General features: G+C 47.1%; 1 protein-coding gene across 4 annotated transcripts in view; it reads right to left on the bottom strand.

Annotated features, from left to right (window-relative positions):
- Window positions 1-18,199, bottom strand: part of NEK6 (NIMA related kinase 6) — a 95,444-nt gene extending 77,245 nt beyond the window's left edge. For 2 of the 4 annotated variants that reach the window (XM_058159116.1, XM_058159117.1), the window contains exons 1-2: window positions 17,849-17,985; window positions 8,380-8,659 (exon numbers count right to left, since the gene is read on the bottom strand). In XM_058159116.1, coding sequence (XP_058015099.1) covers window positions 8,380-8,523 — 144 coding nt within the window. In that variant the 5' untranslated portion in view covers window positions 8,524-8,659; window positions 17,849-17,985. Of the gene's footprint in view, window positions 1-8,379; window positions 8,660-17,848 lie in introns of all 4 variants that reach the window. The other 2 variants (XM_058159115.1, XM_058159118.1) reach the window with 2 other exon arrangements.
- Between the last annotated feature and the right edge of the window lie 430 nt (window positions 18,200-18,629).

Raw genomic sequence — 18,629 nt, 5'->3', positions numbered from 1 at the left:
TCCTTTCCTTCCTTCTCTTTTCATTCCCAACTCCTTCCTTCTCCTTCCCTTCCTTTCTTTTCCTTTCTTTCTTTCTTTTACCTTTTTTCTTTCTCTTTCTTTCTCTTTCTTTCTGCTTTCTCTTTCTTTCTTTCTCTCTCTCTCCTTCTTTCTCTCTCTCCCTTTTCTTTCTTCTTTCTTTCTTTTCTCTCACTCTCTTCCTTTCTTTCCCGTAACACCTGCCTTTCATTTCAAACGTTCCTTCCACTTGGCAGGCAGATGCTCAGACTCCCTCTTTGACACAAATCCGGGTAGCAGAGGCCAGGGGGAAATTCCCAACTTGAGCAATCCCCCTGGCCCGCCTCCCCCTGAGACAGAGGGAAGCTTCTGACTCACAAGACAGGCCCGGACAAGCAGAAGGGTTGCTCCCATCTTCCACACATCCCAGGAAAAAGTTTTTGGGTGCACAATAGCATCCGCTGCGTTAGCAGCCCAACAAATTTCTTCCTTGGGAATCCACAACGGCTGGCTGTTCCAGAACCTGGCAGGCATTTCTCGTTGAATAAACCAAGAGATGAAAATAAAAATAATTAAGAGGCGAATTCAGCAGCACAGCTTTCCGGAAAACGGACCGCCTGCAGCCCTCGGGGTGGGTGGGAGGTTTCTACCTGACCCCCCAGACGCCCACCGCACACACACCCCAGGCTGGGCCAAGAGTTCGCCTCCTATCTTGATTCCCACCACGGACAAATGGCTGCAAAAATGGATGGAATGAGCAGAGAGGGCTAAAATGTCTACTTCAATTAAAGCAAAAGAACAGAAACATTATTTTTTTTTTCCACTTGGAAAACGGCTTCTGGACTTTTGAGCTTGAAAGTGTGTGTGTGGGAGGGAAATATGAAACTTCGTTTTTTGCTGATTAGATAGGTTATAAAAATGGCTAATATGTATTATTATGTGAAAGTAAAACATCAATTGTTATTACCTTATTCTACTTCTCCAAAAGGAGTTGGCAGCCAATGTTTTCCGTTTCCTTCTCCTCTTAACCTACATTTTTTTTCCTCTTCCCCCTTTTCTTCCCCTATTTTCCCCTTATTTCCATTTTTCTATGTATTTCTCTACTTTTATGCTTTGATTAACTAATTAAAAATATGAAATAAATGTACACTGCACGAATCAAAAAGTGGGCTGTGAAAATATCTACAGACCCCTTTCGCATCCTGGACATAAATTGTTTCAACTCCTACCCTCAAAACGAGGCTATAGAGCACTGCACACCAGAACAACTAGTACAGGGCTCGGCAACCTGCGGCTCCGGAGCTGCATGTGGTTTTTTCATCCCTCTGCTGCGGCTCCCTGTCGCTGGTCGGCGCCACAATTTGGAGAGGAGCTTCCGGTTCAGGTAGGGGCATCCCAGGAGGAGACTCTATGGCAAGGGGCGGGTTTTCTGGCCGGCTCCACAACTGATAGGGCTTTTGGTTAGGACAAGTAGAGGAAAAAGGACACCGCACTAGAAGGAGACTCTATGGTGGGGGAACCGGACTTCCGGTCGGCTCCAGAATTGAACGTGGGTGGGAGGGGGGGGGGTTCCGGTTAGGACTTTTGTGGCTCTTTGAGGGTTTAAGGTTGCCTTAAACCAGTGGTAGTCAACCTGGTCCCTACCGCCCACTAGTGGGCGTTCCAGCTTTCATGGTGGGCGGTAGGGGTTTTGTCCGATACTGAAGCACTTTCCTTTTTTTAAATTTAATCGACTTTTTAAAAAAAAAAATATTCATAGCATTATTTAAAAAACATTTTCATTAGGTTTTCATAAATTTAAATTTAAATTTCTGAAAATATACTATTCGTATCGCCCGCGCATAAGTTTAGTTCACGTTATCTAAGTGAAACTAAATGGCGCTATAGTGCGACCGTAAACAAAAGAGCCTCGTCCCAGAATAGCTCGTGCATCTCCCCCCGAACCGGTGGGCGGTTAGAAAATTTTACTACTAACAGAGATACAAAAGTGGGCGATAGGTATAAAAAGGTTGACTACTCCTGCCTTAAACCCTCAAAGCTTTTCCCCCGAACGCCATCACTCTGCTAAACAAATAATTCCCACAACACTGTCAAATTAACTACTAAGACTGTATTAATATTCTTCTTCTCATCCTTCCTATTACCTATCTCCTTTTCTACTTATGGCTATATCCATGTTGCTTGTGTCTTTACAACTTATATTGTTTTTATTGTTTCCTAGTATGATTTTGACGGCTTATTAGTATCCGGTGACTTACCACGAAGTGTTGTATCTGATGATTCTTGACGAATATATTTTATTTTATTTTTCTCTTTTGATGTACACAAATTCTCCGTGTGTCCAATCTCACTTGGCCAATAAAAGAATTCTAATTCTAATTTTAAAAAAAAGAGAGTTCACATCCTATCCGCTGAGCCTTTCCTCTGCCACACAAAACTACCCAACCAGCTCATGGGGGGGGGGCAAAGAAAAGAGCCCATCCTTCTCTTCCTGACCCTATTTTTAAAATCACACCAAAGAGCTGTTTCCTTCCCTGTTCCTACCTATTTAAAATGTGGCTCTTTGGAATTCAAAGCACTCTTAGCTATGAACTTTCTGGAGTTTTTACTATCAAAATAATATTTTGAATTTTCTCAACTGGGTTCTCCCACGGAGTCAACAGGCTGAGCTCCTTGCTTCAATTAAACAGATGTTAGATCAGCTCCAAAGATTGACGATGATGAGTCAAGAAAGAACTAGCTAGCTATTATTCGGATTTTGGTCGCCACAATGTAAAAAAGATTTGGAGACTCTACCGTGTTTCCCTGAAAATAAGACCGAGTCTTATGTATTAATTTTTTCCTCCAAAAGACACATTAGGGCTTATTTTCTGGTTAGGTCTTATTTTGTAGGGGAAATACAGTACTAAAAGCCTCTGTTGGCTGACGATCTTAACTGGGGCTTATTTTTGAGGTAGGGCTTAGATTACGAGTATCCTGAAAAATCATGCTAGGACTTCTTTTCCGATTGGGACTTATTTTTGGGGAAACAGGATAGAAAGAGTGAAGGGAAGAGCAACAAAGATGATTAGGGGACCGGAGGCTAAAACATACAAGGAATGGTAGCTGGAATTGGGTATGTCTAGTTTAATGTAAAGATGGACTAAGGGGGACATGATAGCAGTATCTCAGGGGTTGCCACAAAGAAGGAGTCAAGCTATTCTCTAAAGCACCTAAGGGCAGGACAAGAAGCAATGGGTGGAAACTGATCAAGGAGAGAAGCAACTTAGAACTAAGGAGAAATTTCCTGACAGTTAGAACAATCAAGCAGTGGAACAACTTGCCTCCAGAATGAATGCTCCAACGCTGGAAATTTGAAAGACAACCATTTATCTGAAATGATACATGAGTCTCCTCTCTGAGCAGGGGGTCAGACTAAAAGACCTCCAAGGTCCCTTCCAACTCCGTTATTCTCTTCTAACAAGCAGGAACTGAACATTAGCAGGTTCGTTTTAGACAACATGGTTTGACGTGAGAGGGATTTTAAACGAGGCGCCGTTAGGTTCCTCGCAAATTGCCCCGTACAAGCGGAGTGAGAAGTGGATGCTTTAAAGAAACAGCGAGAAAGAGGCTCAGCCTCTTGATTGCAAAATAGTTGTTATGTCTCGTGTTGTGTCACACACCTTTTAAGGTTTGCTTGTTGTTGGTTTTTTTTTAAGAAGGCTGCAAAAGCTTAAGTTTCCAAAAGCTGAGTTTGGAAAAGAGGGAGAAATATCTTGCAGAAATGAGCCGATTGCGCCAAAAAATCAGAGCTGCTCTTCACCACAAAATAGGAGTAGGGGAGAAATCTTGCTATTTTGCAAGAAGTGGGGGGGGGGGGCGAGTGTTTGTTCTTGTTAAAAGGACGCTTCCCTCTTCTGTGCTATCCACCCAACCAAGAAGAAAATTCTTCTGACCCCTCCCTCCTTGGCATAGTTTTTTTCTTCCCTGGCAGGAATCTGCCCGATCAGATGGCTTAGCATACAGAATCCGGGAAATGTAATTTTTGTGTGTCTCTGTGTGCATGTGTACTCCACGAGAACGTGCAAAATTTTTAAACAATATTTGTATTATACATTTTTCTTTTTAATGCATCACGTTTCCAGTTTTGCAACGGTAGTGTACTTGGCTGAATCCAGTCCTTTTAAAGTATATATAGTATTATACACCCTGATTATAACCAGCATTCTCTTAACCCTACCTTATAGTCTCTTTTTAAACACATAATGCTGTATGTCATACTTGTATCCATTACTTTCATAATTGTACCATAACTGCATGTGCTTATCTCTATATTCTATGTACTTATCTCTCTCCTTTCCCCTCTCTCCTTCTCTATCCTCCCTTTTCCTCTCCTCCTCTCTTCTCCACTTCCCTCTCCTTCCCTCTCTCCTTCTCCTCTGCTTCCATCAATTTCCTTCTCTCCTTTTCCCTCTCCTCCCTTTTTCTCTCCTCTTCTCCTCCTCTGCACTTCCCTCTCCTTCCCTCTCTCCTTTCCCCTCTCTCCTTCCCACTCCTTCCCTCTCTTCCCTTTTCCTCTCCTCCTCTTCTCTTCCCTCTCCTTCCCCCTCTCCTTCTCCTCTGCTTCCATCCATTTCCCTCTCTCCTTCCCTCTCTTCCTTTTTCCTCTCCTCCTCTCCTCTTCTCCACCGCTTTCTCCTTCTCCTCTGCTTCCATCCATTTCCCTCTCTCCTTCCCTCTTCCTCTCCTCCTCTCCTCTTCCCTCTCCTTCCCTCTCTCTTTCTTCTCTGCTTCCATCCATTTCCCTCTCTCCTTTCCCCTCTCCTCCCTTTTTCTCTCCTCCTCTCCTCCTCTCCACTTCCCTCTCCTTCCCTCTCTCCTTTTCCCTCTCTCCTTCCCACTCCTTCCCTCTCTTCCCTTTTCCTCTCCTCCGCTCCTCTTCTCCACTTCGCTTTCTCCTTCTCCTGCTTCCATCCATTTCCCTCTCTCCTTCCCTCTCTTCCCTTTCCCTCTCCTCCTCCTCTTCTCACTTCGCTTTCTCCTTCTCCTCTGCTTCCATCCATTTCCTCTCTCTTCCCTCTTCCTTTTCCTCTCCTTCCCTCCTTCCCTCTCTCTTTCTTCTCTGCTTCCATCCATTTCCCTCTCCTTTCCCTCTCCTCCCTTTTCTCCTCTTCTCCTCCTCTGCACTTCCTCTCCTTCCCTCTCTCCTTTCCCCTCTCCTTCCCACTCCTTCCCTCTCTTCCCTTTTCCTCTCCTCCTCTTCTCTTCCCTCTCCTTCCCTCTCCTTCTCCTCTGCTTCCATCCATTTCCTCTCTCCTTCCCTCTCTTCCTTTTCCTCTCCTCCTCTCCTCTTCTCCTCCTCTTCCTCTCCTCTCTCCTCTCCTCTCTCCTTCCCTCTTCCTCTCCTCCTCCTCTCTTCCTCTCCTCCTTCCCTCTCTTTCTTCTCTGCTTCCATCCATTTCCCTCTCCTTTCCCCTCCTCCTCCTTTTCTCTCCTCTTCCTCTCCTTCCCTCCTTCCCTCCTTCCCTCCTTCCCTCTCCTTCCCTCTCCTTTCCCCTCCTTCCTTTTCCTCTCCTCCGCTCCTCTTCTCCACTTCGCTTTCTCCTTCTCCTGCTTCCATCCATTTCCCTCTCCTTCCCTCTCTTCCTTTTCCCTCTCCTCCTCCTCTTCTCACTTCGCTTTCTCCTTCTCCTCTGCTTCCATCCATTTCCTCTCTCTTCCCTCTTCCTTTTCCTCTCCTTCCCTCCTTCCCTCTCTCTTTCTTCTCTGCTTCCATCCATTTCCCTCTCCTTTCCCTCTCCTCCCTTTTCTCCTCTTCTCCTCCTCTGCACTTCCTCTCCTTCCCTCTCTCTCCTTCCCTCTCCTTCCCACTCCTTCCCTCTCTCTCCTCCTCTCCTCCTCTCCACTTCCCTCTCCTTCCCTCTCTCCTTTTCCCTCTCTCCTTCCCACTCCTTCCCTCTCTTCCCTTTTCCTCTCCTCCGCTCCTCTTCTCCACTTCGCTTTCTCCTTCTCCTGCTTCCATCCATTTCCCTCTCTCCTTCCCTCTCTTCCCTTTCCCTCTCCTCCTCTCCTCTTCTCCACTTCGCTTTCTCCTTCTCCTCTGCTTCCATCCATTTCCTCTCTCCTTCCCTCTTCCTCTCCTCTTCCTCTCCTTCCCTCTCTCTTTCTTCTCTGCTTCCATCCATTTCCCTCTCTCCTTTCCCCTCTCCTCCCTTTTTCTCTCCTCCTCTCCACTTCCCTCTCCTTCCCTCTCTCCTTTTCCCTCTCTCCTTCCCACTCCTTCCCTCTCTTCCCTTTTCCTCTCCTCCGCTCCTCTTCTCCACTTCGCTTTCTCCTTCTCCTGCTTTCATCCATTTCCCTCTCTCCTTCCTTCTCTTCCCTTTTCCTCTCCTCCTCTCCTCTTCTCCACTTCACTTTCTCCTTCTCCTCTGCTTCCATCCATTTCCCTCTCTCCTTTCCCGTCTCTCCTTCCCTCTTCTTTTAACGTGCGTGCTTCGCATCTCCGCTGCTGTTGGCAAGGCTGAGAAGTAAATATGAAATGAATTGTCATCTCCAGAGATCCTTTTTTCACAACAAGTAATTACAACCCAGAGCCGGCCTGCTTACCCCTGAGTTCCCCCACCGATACCCAGGAGAGACTGATGGAAACTAAAAACATTCGCAAGGAGAGAGACCTGTTGTGTTTTGAGCCCTTTGTGCCTTCAGAACAACTGTGGCCTGTTGGATTGCTGCTTTCTGATTTTTCACCCTGGGAGATGTAGGAAATAAAATCTCTCGCCCTGCACAACTCTGTCACAACACACCCCAAAGGTGATTTTTTTTTCCATCTCAGTGACAAGAGGTTTCCACACAGGTGTAACTAAACACAGACGGGCAAGATGACAGAGAATCTCCGCAGATAATGGGATCCACGGCTTTTCATGGCTTTTCCAAGAGTATTTAGAGCAAGGGTGACAAACTCAAGGCCGTTGGGCCGGATCCGGCCCGCAGGGGCCCCCTAGAAACGGCGAAGGACTGGCCCATGTGCCTATGCCAGTGAAAATGGAGCTCGGAGGGGCACACACGGCCCCCCAGATTCTGTTTTCGCTGGCAGAATGCTAGTCAAACAAACTTAAAGCAAACCAAAAGGAGAAATGTTTCCCCTTTGGTATTTGAGCATCTGAGTAGGGAACAAGAAAGGAGAAAGGGAAAGAAGAAAGACCACAAAAAAGAAGGAAAGATGGGAAGGAAGAAGAAAAGAGAAGGAAGGAAGGGAAGGAAGGAAGGAAGGAAGGAGAAGGAAGGAAGGAAGGAAGGAAGGAAGGAAGGAAGGAAGGAAGGAAGGAAGGAAGGAAGGAAGGAAGGAAGGAAGGAAGGAAGGAAGGAAGGAAGGAGATGGATGGTATGAGAAGAGAGGGAAGGAAGGAAGGAGAAGGAAGAAGGAAAGAAATAGATGGTATGAGAAGGGAAGGAAGGAAGAAGGAAGGAAATGGATGGTATGAGAAGAAAGGAAAGGAAAGGAAAGGAAAGGAAAGAAGGAAGGAAGGAAGGAAGGAAGGAAGGAAGGAAGGAAGGAAGGAGAAGGAAGGAAGGAAGAAGGAAGGAGATGGATGGTATGAGAAGAGAGGAAGGAAGGAAGGAGAAGGAAGAAGGAAGGAGATAGATGGTATGAGGAGAGGGAAGGAAGGAAGGGAGAAGGAAGAAGGAAGGAAATGGATGGTATGAGAAGAAAGGAAAGGAAGGAAGGAAGGAAGGAGAAGGAAGAAGGAAATGGATGGTATGAGAAGAGAAGAGAAGGAAGGAAGGAAGGAAGGAAGGAAGGAAGGAAGGAAGGAAGGAAGGAAGGAAGGAAGGAAGGAAGGAAGGAAGGGAGATTATGAGGGAGGGAGGGAGGGTCTGAGGGAAGTCCTGCCTTAGCACTTGGCCACCACAGGTGCCCCACAACACGAGTGATGTTGAGCTGGCCATGCTCCCCCCATCCATGCCCCCCCATTCCCTCCCCCCCCCCGAGGTCAAACACAACCCTGATGCGGCCCCCAATGAAATTCCATTTGACACATTAGCCATTGTTAAACCAAGATTTCTGGTTCTCAGTTGAGGGGGAGGTCAAACCCGCCCCCAAAGGTTTTCAGAATCAGAATAGAGCCAGAAGGGGCCTTTAGAGGTCCTCTAGTCCAGTCCCCGGCTTAAGCTGGAGGTCCTATGCCGTTTCAAACAGAGTGGCTGTCCAATCTCTTCTTAAAAACCTCCAGTGATTTTTTTTTTTTTGCACCGTTCAACAGTTCGAATCCAGGAGAAATCCTCACTAATTCAAAATCCCGGATGTGCCCAGAATCCTTCGGCTGGATTTGACTCAATTGGTTAAAAAAAAAAAAACAACCCACTTTATTTTTCTTAAAGTAAAGAAATGAACGCTAAACGAACCTGTTGATCTGAAAGCCCCGGGCTGAACGTCGCCACTGGAATTACAAGCCGTCCTCGACTTATGACAAGCGAGGCCAAAGTTTCCGTCGCTACGGAAACGGAGTGAGTTGCGCCCCCGTTTGATGGTCCTTTTATCGCCCCCATTGTCGAGAGAATCACTGCCGCCGTTCTTAAGGGAATCACGTCATTAAGCGAATCTGGCTCCCCTCATTGGCTTTGCTTGTCAGAAGGGGGGCTGGACTAGAAGACCTTTGAAGTCCCTTCTGGCTCGATTCTGATTCTGAAAATAAAATGGTGAACGCCTGACCCCCAGGACACTGCAACCGTCGTAAATCTGACTCAGTGGCTGAATTTTGATCACGTGACCCTAGGAAGTCTGTTACAGTGTGAAAACTTACCAGAAATCACTTTTTTTTCCAGCTGCAACTTCAAACCGTCACTAAACGAATGGCTGTAGGTCCAGGACTATCTGTAAAGGTGGTCCAAAACTTACAGCAGTTCATTTAGGGCAGGGGTCTCCAACCTTGGCAACTTTAAGCCTGGCGGACTTCAACTCCCAGAATGCCCCAGCCAGCTTTGCTGGCTGGGGCATTCTGGGAGTTGAAATCCCCCAGGCTTAAAGTTGCCAAGGTTGCAGATCCCTGAGTTACAACGGCTCTGAAAAAAGTGACTTCTGACCATTTTTTCCACACTTACGACCACTGCAGCATCCCTATGGCCACATGATCAAAAGTCGACCGACTCATACTTATGACCGTTTGCTGTATCCCGGGGTCACGCGATCCTCTTTTGCGACACGCAAAAGTGCCTGGGGAAGCCAGATTCGCGTTACAACCGGGGGGTGGGGGGGGCAAACTTAACAACGGCCAGGGATTCACTTAACAGCCGTGGCGAGAAAGGTCGTAAAACGGAGCAAAACAACTAAGTAAGTTTCACTGAACAAGAGAAATTTTGTGGCTCAGTTGTGGTCGTATGTCGAAGGCTGCCTGTTATTTCCCAAACTTTTTTTCTTCGTTTCTCAAAATCACTCGTCGGAAACGCCTTAAATGGTCCCTGTTATGACGGGTTCAGTAACAGTAACAGAGTTGCAAGGGACCTTGGAGGTCATCTAGTCCAACCCCATGCTCATCCAGGAGACCTGTACTAGGGATTTGAACCGCCAAACTGCCGACCTTTCTGATTGACAAGCTCAGTGTCTCAGCCACTGAGCCACCTAGTCAGAGTGTGTGTGAGGGGAATACTTCCACCGTACCCAATTCAGAGAAATTTACTCGGAGGGCACCACTTTTCAACATAAACCAATTCCTTTCTCAGCGGTTAAGATTTTTGCCTTTAACTAAACCTGCCAAACAAGCTTTAAAAGAATTCAGGGCCCTTTTTCAAGAAAAGAGGAATTTTTGGAAGCAAAGCTCTGAGATCTGATTCTGTCACCATTACTGTATTTTCCTGACTATAAGTATAAGTGCCTCTTATACTGGAGTATAAGAGGCACCAAGATTTCGAAGAGGAAGACAAGAAAAAAAAGTAGTTTTTTGGCCTCCATGCATCCGGTTTTTGCGCTTCCTGGCTCCCAGGAGCACTCTGCAGCAGGGGTGAAATGTTACCGGTTCACACCGGTTTGGGCGAACCGATAGTGGTAAAAGCTACCAGTTCGTCGGAACCAGTATTTCCGATGATCAGTTGTGCCGCGTAATTTATAATCGCTAGAAAGCAGGAAATCCTGCTTTCTAGCGAATCTAAATCGCGCGGCACAGCTGTTTTCCCCCTTCGCTGTTCTACTTACCTTGTTAAGCCTCCTTTTTTCCGTGCAAAGCATGCGTTTGGTGTGCGTGTGCATGGGGATGCAGCGTGCATTTGGCGTGCACCGCGCGTGTGAGGGCAGCAAACTGGTGGCAATCTGCGGAGGATTTTACCACTGCTGTGCAGGCCTTGCAAACCCCCTGTGAGTCCCATTTTTTGCGAAAAACTGCCCTGTTTTTGGCAAAAACGGGGCACACAGGGTGGGTTTCAGGAGGCCAAAAATGGCTTTATTCAGTCTATAAGACGCACTGACATTTCCACTCTCTTTTAGGGCGGGGGGAAAGTGCATCTATATTCCGAAAAGTATGGGTAATTTCTAGAAACTTGCCGGAGACGACGGTACCGTATCCAATGGCCCACCGCTACAGCCAGCTGCCTTCAGATTATTTGCAAAATTATCTCTTCAATTTATTTCGGATCCATGACCGTCACTAAGTGTTATAACTAATGTTTTCTGATGGATGTGTGTTTTTTACAACAGCCAGGATAATGATCTATCACCATTGTTGATGTTCTGTCCCCACTCGCCTCCATCCGAGCGATGGCTTAATTAGCCGGCACTATCAGCTCTGGCAGCAAACTAGCGAGGGTCTGTCAAGTGACTCTGTTATCTCCCTTGATGCCGATGAGTCACCCAGGAACAAACAGTACTTCAGCTCTAGTTAAGCAATTGATTTGCCTGCTACGAAGAGGCATAGCAGCCCTCAATGGTTTTATATCCTGTGGGGTGTGGCTCCATGACTCAGCACTTCCTAGGCCTGCCCCACCCCTGCTTCAATTGTTCCCGCCTCTCCTGCCTATGAAACCTAGGGTCCAGCCAGGCCTGATTGCCATCAGCTGGGTCCGGAGGCGTGGCCTGGGGGGGAAGAGTCAGGGGACGGAGGCCTTGTTATCTCCTCCACCTGGCCTGCCTCTGGCTCCTGGAGCTGAGCCAGGGAAGCCGGTGCTCCCGAGGTAAGTCCTGATGGCCCTTCCCCCTCACTTTCCGAGTCACTTTCTGGCAGGGGGCCCGGCTCGGGGGGGGGGCGCAGACACAACAGTTGTATGCACACTGAGAGCTTATGCACCGGAGGCAAATTCCTTGAGTGTCTCTAATCACACTTGGCCAATAAAGAATTCTAATTCTAAAATGATAAAGACACGTTTCCATTTTAGCCTAGAATTTAAAAAGAACCATCACGGGTAAGATTTATACCGGGGGTATTAAACTCAAAGCCCGTGGGCCGGATCCGGCCCTTGAGGTGTTTAAATCTGGCCCATGGGGACGACCTGGAAATAGGAAAGGACCGGCCCACGGTGCCTCTGCTACTGAAAATGGGGCATGTGGGGGACACGTGTGCTGCAAGAGACAGTCCAGGCTGAAAACGGGATGCTGTGGGGTCATGTATGCTGTCCCGTCTCCTCTCTCCCTCCCCCTGTGGCCGGCTCGCGGAGGACAACTACAATGCTGATTTGGCCCTCAAAAAAATCCAGTTTGACATCCAGTTTGAAAAAGTGCAGAGAAGAGCAACAAAGATGATTAGGGGACTGGAGGCAAAAGCAGATGAAGAACGGTTGCAGGAACTCGGTATGTCTAGTTTAATGAAAAGAAGGACTAGGGGAGACAGGATAGCAGCCTTCCAATATCTCAGGAGCTGCCCCAAAGAAGAGGGAGTCAAAACTATTCTCCAAAGCACCTGAGGGCAGGACAAGAAGCGATGGATGGAAACTAATCAAGGAAAGAAGCAACTTAGAACTAAGAAATAAGCTTAAGTTTATTGCTACAAAGTTTGAGGTTTCAGCAAGTGATGGTTCTAGAGAAACAGTGTTAGTTAGCAGAAGCCTGTGTAGACAGTCAAGCCCAAGATAGATAAGAGAGAAGAGAAGAGAAGAGAAGAGAAGAGAAGAGAAGAGAAGAGAAGAGAAGAGAAGAGAAGAGGGATTAGATAGGCAGAAGATAGACAGATAGATACAAGAGATTACAGAGACAGACAGACAGAAATCAGACAGACAGAAGACAGACAAAGAGATTAGATAGATAGATTAGATAGAAGGCAGACAGATAGATATAAGAGGATAGATAGATAGATAGATAGATAGATAGATAGATAGATAGATAGATAGATAGATAGATAGATAGAAGAGGGAGTCAAGCTATTTTCCAAAGCACCTGAGGGCAGCAATGGATACAAACTAATCAAGGAAAGAAGCAACTTAGAACTAAGGAGAAATTTCCTGACAGTCAGAATAATTAATAAGTGGAACAACTTGCCTGCAGAAGTTGTGAATGCTCCAACACTGGAAATTTTTAAGAAAATGTTGGATAATCATTTGCCTGAAATGGTGTAGGGTTTCCTGCCTGGGCAGGGGGTTGGACTAGAAGACCTCCAAGGTCCCTTCCAACCCTATTATTATTATTACCCCTGATTTATACTATGTGGAGATAAACCATATAGGTACATGCAATATATATTTATCTTTGCAGAGTATACACGCAAGGAGAGGGGGGGAAAATTACAGCATTCCTGCTGCTATCCGAAATGAGAATGATTATGATGTAGACGGGTTCCTGCAAACCCAGTTTAACCTCCCTCCCTGGGAAAGAGTGGCTAGCTAGAGCACAGAGGTGACTCCTTATTCCGCTGAAATGATTTGATTCACGTGAACTCCAGAGTGAATTGCCTAGTCCTCTTTGGAGGCCCCTTGGCTTACTTCCACCTATCATTTCTGGTTTTGCATTGGGGAGGTTGGAAAACTGGCTGGCATAAAAATTCCAAAGAGGTGGCTGCCCGTAACCACATTCCTAAAACCTCACATTAAGCTGAAGTTTATTGCTACAAAGTTTGAGGTTTCAGCAAGTGATGGTTCTAGAGAAACAGTGTTAGTTAGCAGAGGCCTGTGTAGACAGTCAAGCCCAAGATAGAGAAGAGAGAGAGAGAGAGAGAGAGAGAAAAGAGAAGAGAAGAGAAGAGGGATTAGATAGGCAGAAGATAGACAGATAGATACAAGAGATTACAGAGACAGACAGACAGACAGAGATCAGATAGACAGAAGACAAACAAAAAGATTAGATAGATAGATTAGATAGAAGGCAGACAGACAGACAGATAGATCCCAACTCAGAAAGCTCAAACTGCCCAAGGAGCTGTTGATCCAGTTCTACAGAGGAATTATTGAGTCTGTCATCTGCACCTCTATAACTGTCTGGTTTGGTTCTGCAACCCAACAGGACAGACACAGACTTCAGAGGATAATTAGAACTGCAGAAAAAATAATTGCTACCAACCTGCCTTCCATGGAGGACCTGTATACTGCACGAGTCAAAAGAGGGCTGGGAAAATAGTTACAGACCCCTCGCATCCTGGACATAAACTGTTTCAACTCCTACCCTCAAAACGACGCTATATAGAGCATTGCACACCAGAACAACTAGACACCAGAACAGTTTTTTCCCGAACGCCATCACTCTGCTAAACAAATAATTCCCTCAACACTGTCAAACTATTTACTAAGTCTGCACTACTATTAATCTTCTCATCGTTCCCATCACCCATCTCCTCCCACTTAGGACTGTATGACTGTAACTTGTATCCTTACGATTTATATTGATATTGCTTCCTGATTGTTTATTTGTAGTTCTATGACTATCATTAAGTGTTGTATCATTAAGTGTTAAATTTGTACCCTATGACTATAATTAAGTGTTGTAAGTGTTGTACCTTGATGAAGGTATCTTTTCTTTTATGTACACTGAGAGCATTTGCACCAAGACAAATTTCTTGTGTGTCCAATCACACTTGGCCAATAAAAAATTCTATTCTATTCTATTCTATTCTATTCTATTCTATTCTATTCTATTCTATTCTATTCTATTCTAGATAGATAGATAGATAGATGCAGATACTAGACAGATGGGTAATAATGATAGATAGAGATATAGAGAAATAGATAGATGATAGATAGAGATAATAGATTAGACAGAAGACAGATAAAGAGATTAGATAGATAGATAGATAGATAGATAGATAGATAGATAGATAGATAGATAGATAGATAGATAGATAGATAGATAGAAGAAAAACACAGACTTCAGAGGATAATTAGAACTGCAGAAAAAATAATTACTACCAACTTGCCTTCCATGGAGGACCTGTATACTGCACGAATCAAGAAGAGGTCCGTGAAAATATTTGCAGATCCCTCGCATCCTGGACATAAACTGTTTCAACTCCTACCCTCAAAACGACGCTATAGAGCACTGCACACCAGAACAACTAGACACAAGAACAGTTTTTCCCCGAAGGCCATCACTCTGCTAAACAAATAATTCCCTCAACACTGTCAGACTATTTACTGAATCTGCACTACTATTAATCATTTCATAGTTCCCATCACCAATCTCTTTCCACTTATGACTGTATGACTATAACTTGTTGCTGGCAATCCTTATGATTTATATTGATATATTGATCATCAATTGTGTTGTAAATGTTGTACCTTGATGAACGTATCTTTTCTTTTATGTACATTGACAGCATATGCACCAAGACAAATTCCTTGTGTGTCCAATCACACTTGGCCAATAAAAAAAAAAAATCTATTCTATTCTATTCTAGATAGATAGATAGATAGATAGAGATATAGACAGATAATAGATAGATAAATTAGATAGACAGAGGACAGACAGATACAAGAGATTAGACAGACAAACAGAAGTGGAGATAAGAGATCTGACAGACAGATGTTTATAGCAATTTAACCAGAGGAGTCTCTTCCTGCACTTGGCTAATCCAGGAAAAAAAACCCAGGCCTGTAAACAGATCTCCCTGCTGTGTCATAGGTGCATAAATCAAGACCCAGGAAAGGTATCCTTCCCACCCCAACCTCTGGCGACAGGAATGAAGAGAAACCTGTCCAAGCGAGAGGAGGGGAAACCTTGCAGGTGAGGCCAGGGGCCTCCCGAAGACACGCAGGTCCTGTGGCCTAAATATTGGAAATTTCTATTAAATCAAAGGCAGCAGGGCCCCCCTGGCTTGGGGAGGAGGGCATTCTAGGCTTAGGGCCACCAGGGCACCTGGAGTGTCCCTTCCTGCTTTCTGATTCTTCTGGGCTCCAGAGAGGAGGTGGGGGTGTGCCCGTGTTGACCGCCCCACCACCAAAATGTCCCAGCTGGGCTGCAGCGGGGCCTGTGTCAAAGCAAGCCGCCCCCCCCCCAAGCAGAGACCTCAGACCCACTGTCTCTGCTGCTCCACTAACCTTCCTAGACAAGGACCGCCAGCCTCAAGATGCAAACTTTATTTATTTATTTATTTACATTTATATCCCGCCCTTCTCCGAAGACTCAGGGCGGCTTACAGTGTGTAAGGCAATAGTCTCATTCTATTTGTATATTTACAAAGTCAACTTATTGCCCCCCCAACAATCTGGGTCCTCATTTTACCTACCTTATAAAGGATGGAAGGCTGAGTCAATCTTGGACCTGGTGGGACTAGAACCTGCAGTAATTGCAGACAGCTGTGTTTTAATAACAGGCTTCTTACAGCCTGAGCCACACCGCGGCCCTAACTGATGGAAGTATTTTGATTCTGGAGGGATTGAATGGGTGTATGGGGCTGGGGTCTTTTCCATGGCCCGGACCTAACTCAGGCCTGGCTGAGGATAGGAACCTGTCCAGGAAGCGGGTCCGAAGCAGGACCAACCACTCAGCCTTGTCAATCCTCCCCCCCCTCCCAAACCTGAAAGGGCGGATGAGTCATGCCCCTCCCCCTTCCCAGGAACCCCCAAGAGATTTAAGGGATGGGTGGGGGAGAGAGGCAGTCACCCACCACCACAAACCTCCAACCTAAGCCAAAGCTGAAACCTCAAAGCTCAAGTTGGAGGTGAAAAAAGTTAAAATAGAAATACAACTAAGAGGGGAATAACAGGATAGATAGATAGATAGATAGATAGATAGATAGATAGATAGATAGATAGATAGATAGATAGATAGATAGATAGATAGATAGATAATAGGCAGGTAGATAGATGATAGATAATAGGCAGATAGATAGATGATAGATAATAAATAGATAGATAGATAGATAGATTGATGGAAGATAGATAGATAATAGGCAGATAGATAGATAGATACTATAACAAGATATATGTACTAATAAAAGGGGGGCTTAGAAATTGAAGGGCAGTAGTAAATTAGGTATGTTTAAACAATATGAAACAATGAACTTGAAATGTAATAACGAGTAAATAATATTATGTCTATTTGTATCAAAATGTATGCTACCCAGGTATCACCCTATTCACGCACTGATTTGCACAAATCATATAAAACTAAAAAACTCGAATTAAAAAAAGAAAAAGCTCAAAGCAAGTCCGACGTGGAAACCCCCCCCCCCAAAAAAAAAGGCTGGACAGCCACGCGGGTTGCGTGGCGAGGAGATAAGGAGGAGGAGGACAGTCATGGGGGTGGGGGGGTTGGGGAGGAAGACCCGGGGGCCACGCTGCTTCCCAGGGGACGCGGGGTGGGACAGAGCCCGTCGGGGACGAGCGACGTCCCGAGCCTCGGCCGCCACCCACGCCGAGGGCCGCGCGGACCTGTAACGTTCACTCGGGTGGGGGAACTCAACTCCGCCGCGCCGATCGCGCCAACTGGGGAAGGGTCTCTAGGGTGGGTGGGGAGAGAGGCAGTCACCCACCACCACAAACCTCCAACCTAAGCCAAAGCTGAAACCTCAAAGCTCAAGTTGGAGGTGAAAAAAGTTAAAATAGAAATACAACTAAGAGGGGAATAACAGGATAGATAGATAGATAGATAGATAGATAGATAGATAGATAGATAGATAGATAGATAGATAGATAGATAGATAGATAGATAGATAGATAATAGGCAGGTAGATAGATGATAGATAATAGGCAGATAGATAGATGATAGATAATAAATAGATAGATAGATAGATAGATTGATGGAAGATAGATAGATAATAGGCAGATAGATAGATAGATACTATAACAAGATATATGTACTAATAAAAGGGGGGCTTAGAAATTGAAGGGCAGTAGTAAATTAGGTATGTTTAAACAATATGAAACAATGAACTTGAAATGTAATAACGAGTAAATAATATTATGTCTATTTGTATCAAAATGTATGCTACCCAGGTATCACCCTATTCACGCACTGATTTGCACAAATCATATAAAACTAAAAAACTCGAATTAAAAAAAGAAAAAGCTCAAAGCAAGTCCGACGTGGAAACCCCCCCCCCCAAAAAAAAAGGCTGGACAGCCACGCGCGTTGCGTGGCGAGGAGATAAGGAGGAGGAGGACAGTCATGGGGGTGGGGGGGTTGGGGAGGAAGACCCGGGGGCCACGCTGCTTCCCAGGGGACGCGGGGTGGGACAGAGCCCGTCGGGGACGAGCGACGTCCCGAGCCTCGGCCGCCACCCACGCCGAGGGCCGCGCGGACCTGTAACGTTCACTCGGGTGGGGGGGAACTCAACTCCGCCGCGCCGATCGCGCCAACTGGGGGAAGGGGTCTCTAGGGTGGGTGGGAGAGGTTGGAAGAACGGAAAGGGGGGACAACCCCCCCCCAGGGATGAAGGGAGGGGGCGTGGCTAGCCGGCCTCTGGGTGCCCCCTCCCCAATGGGCCTTCAGCGCCCCTGCCGCCCCCCCCCGCAGCCCGGGCTTCCTTACCTGCCAACCGGGCGCCCTCGGGCCCCCTTCGGCGGTGGCGCCTCTGCTTCTCCTCCTGCGGTTGCTGGTGCTCCAGCCGGGGCTCTCCAGGAGCAGCAGTCGGAGTCCGACGCGAGGTTGCCCCAGTCCCGCGCGCGTCCCCGCGCTGGCTGGCTGCTCCCTCCGTCCTGCCGGCCGCGCGCTCCCGCCCCCGCACCGCGGAGCGGGTTGGGGGGTGGGGGGTGGGGGAAGAGAGGGAGGCCGGGCGGCTCGCGCAAGCCAAGCCACGCGCGCTCCCGAGGCCTCTCCGGGGGGCCCCCAGCTGCCACGCAGGCCGCTGCTCACTCGCTCTCTCTCGCCTCGGGAGCGAGCGCGCAGGCACCAGGAAAGGGGGGAGGAGGAGGAGGAGGAGGAGGAGCCTTGCGCGCGCGCTCCCGCGCCTTCGGCCGCGGCGGTTGACTCAGGGGGGGCTCCCCTTGCGCGCCCTCCTCCACGGTCTCCAAAACCACGGGCGCGAGGACTGGGGGGGAGTCGGGTTTGTGGGGCTCGGTGATCCCCCGACTCGGCCGACGGGCGGGGGGAGGGAAGGCTGGAGAGACCCCCTGGGTCTGGGGGCCGGGGGGGGTGGTCTCCAAGGGCAGCCCCCTCCCCTCTTCTAGGGGACGCGCCGATCGCCCCTCCGCCCCTGAACTTCGGTGCGCGAAGAGAAAGTTTCTCTTTGCGCACAGGAGAAAGTTTGCGCCAGCTCCCAAAAGCAACAGAGTATCTTTGGAGCGTTGTTTGTTTCCGTGTGTGTGTTGTA

Source organism: Ahaetulla prasina, chromosome 16 (assembly GCF_028640845.1).
Source record: "Ahaetulla prasina isolate Xishuangbanna chromosome 16, ASM2864084v1, whole genome shotgun sequence".
Classification (NCBI taxonomy): domain Eukaryota; kingdom Metazoa; phylum Chordata; class Lepidosauria; order Squamata; family Colubridae; genus Ahaetulla; species Ahaetulla prasina.
The sequence above is the reverse complement of the archived record's forward strand: the minus strand, read 5'-3'. Positions and strand labels throughout refer to the sequence as shown.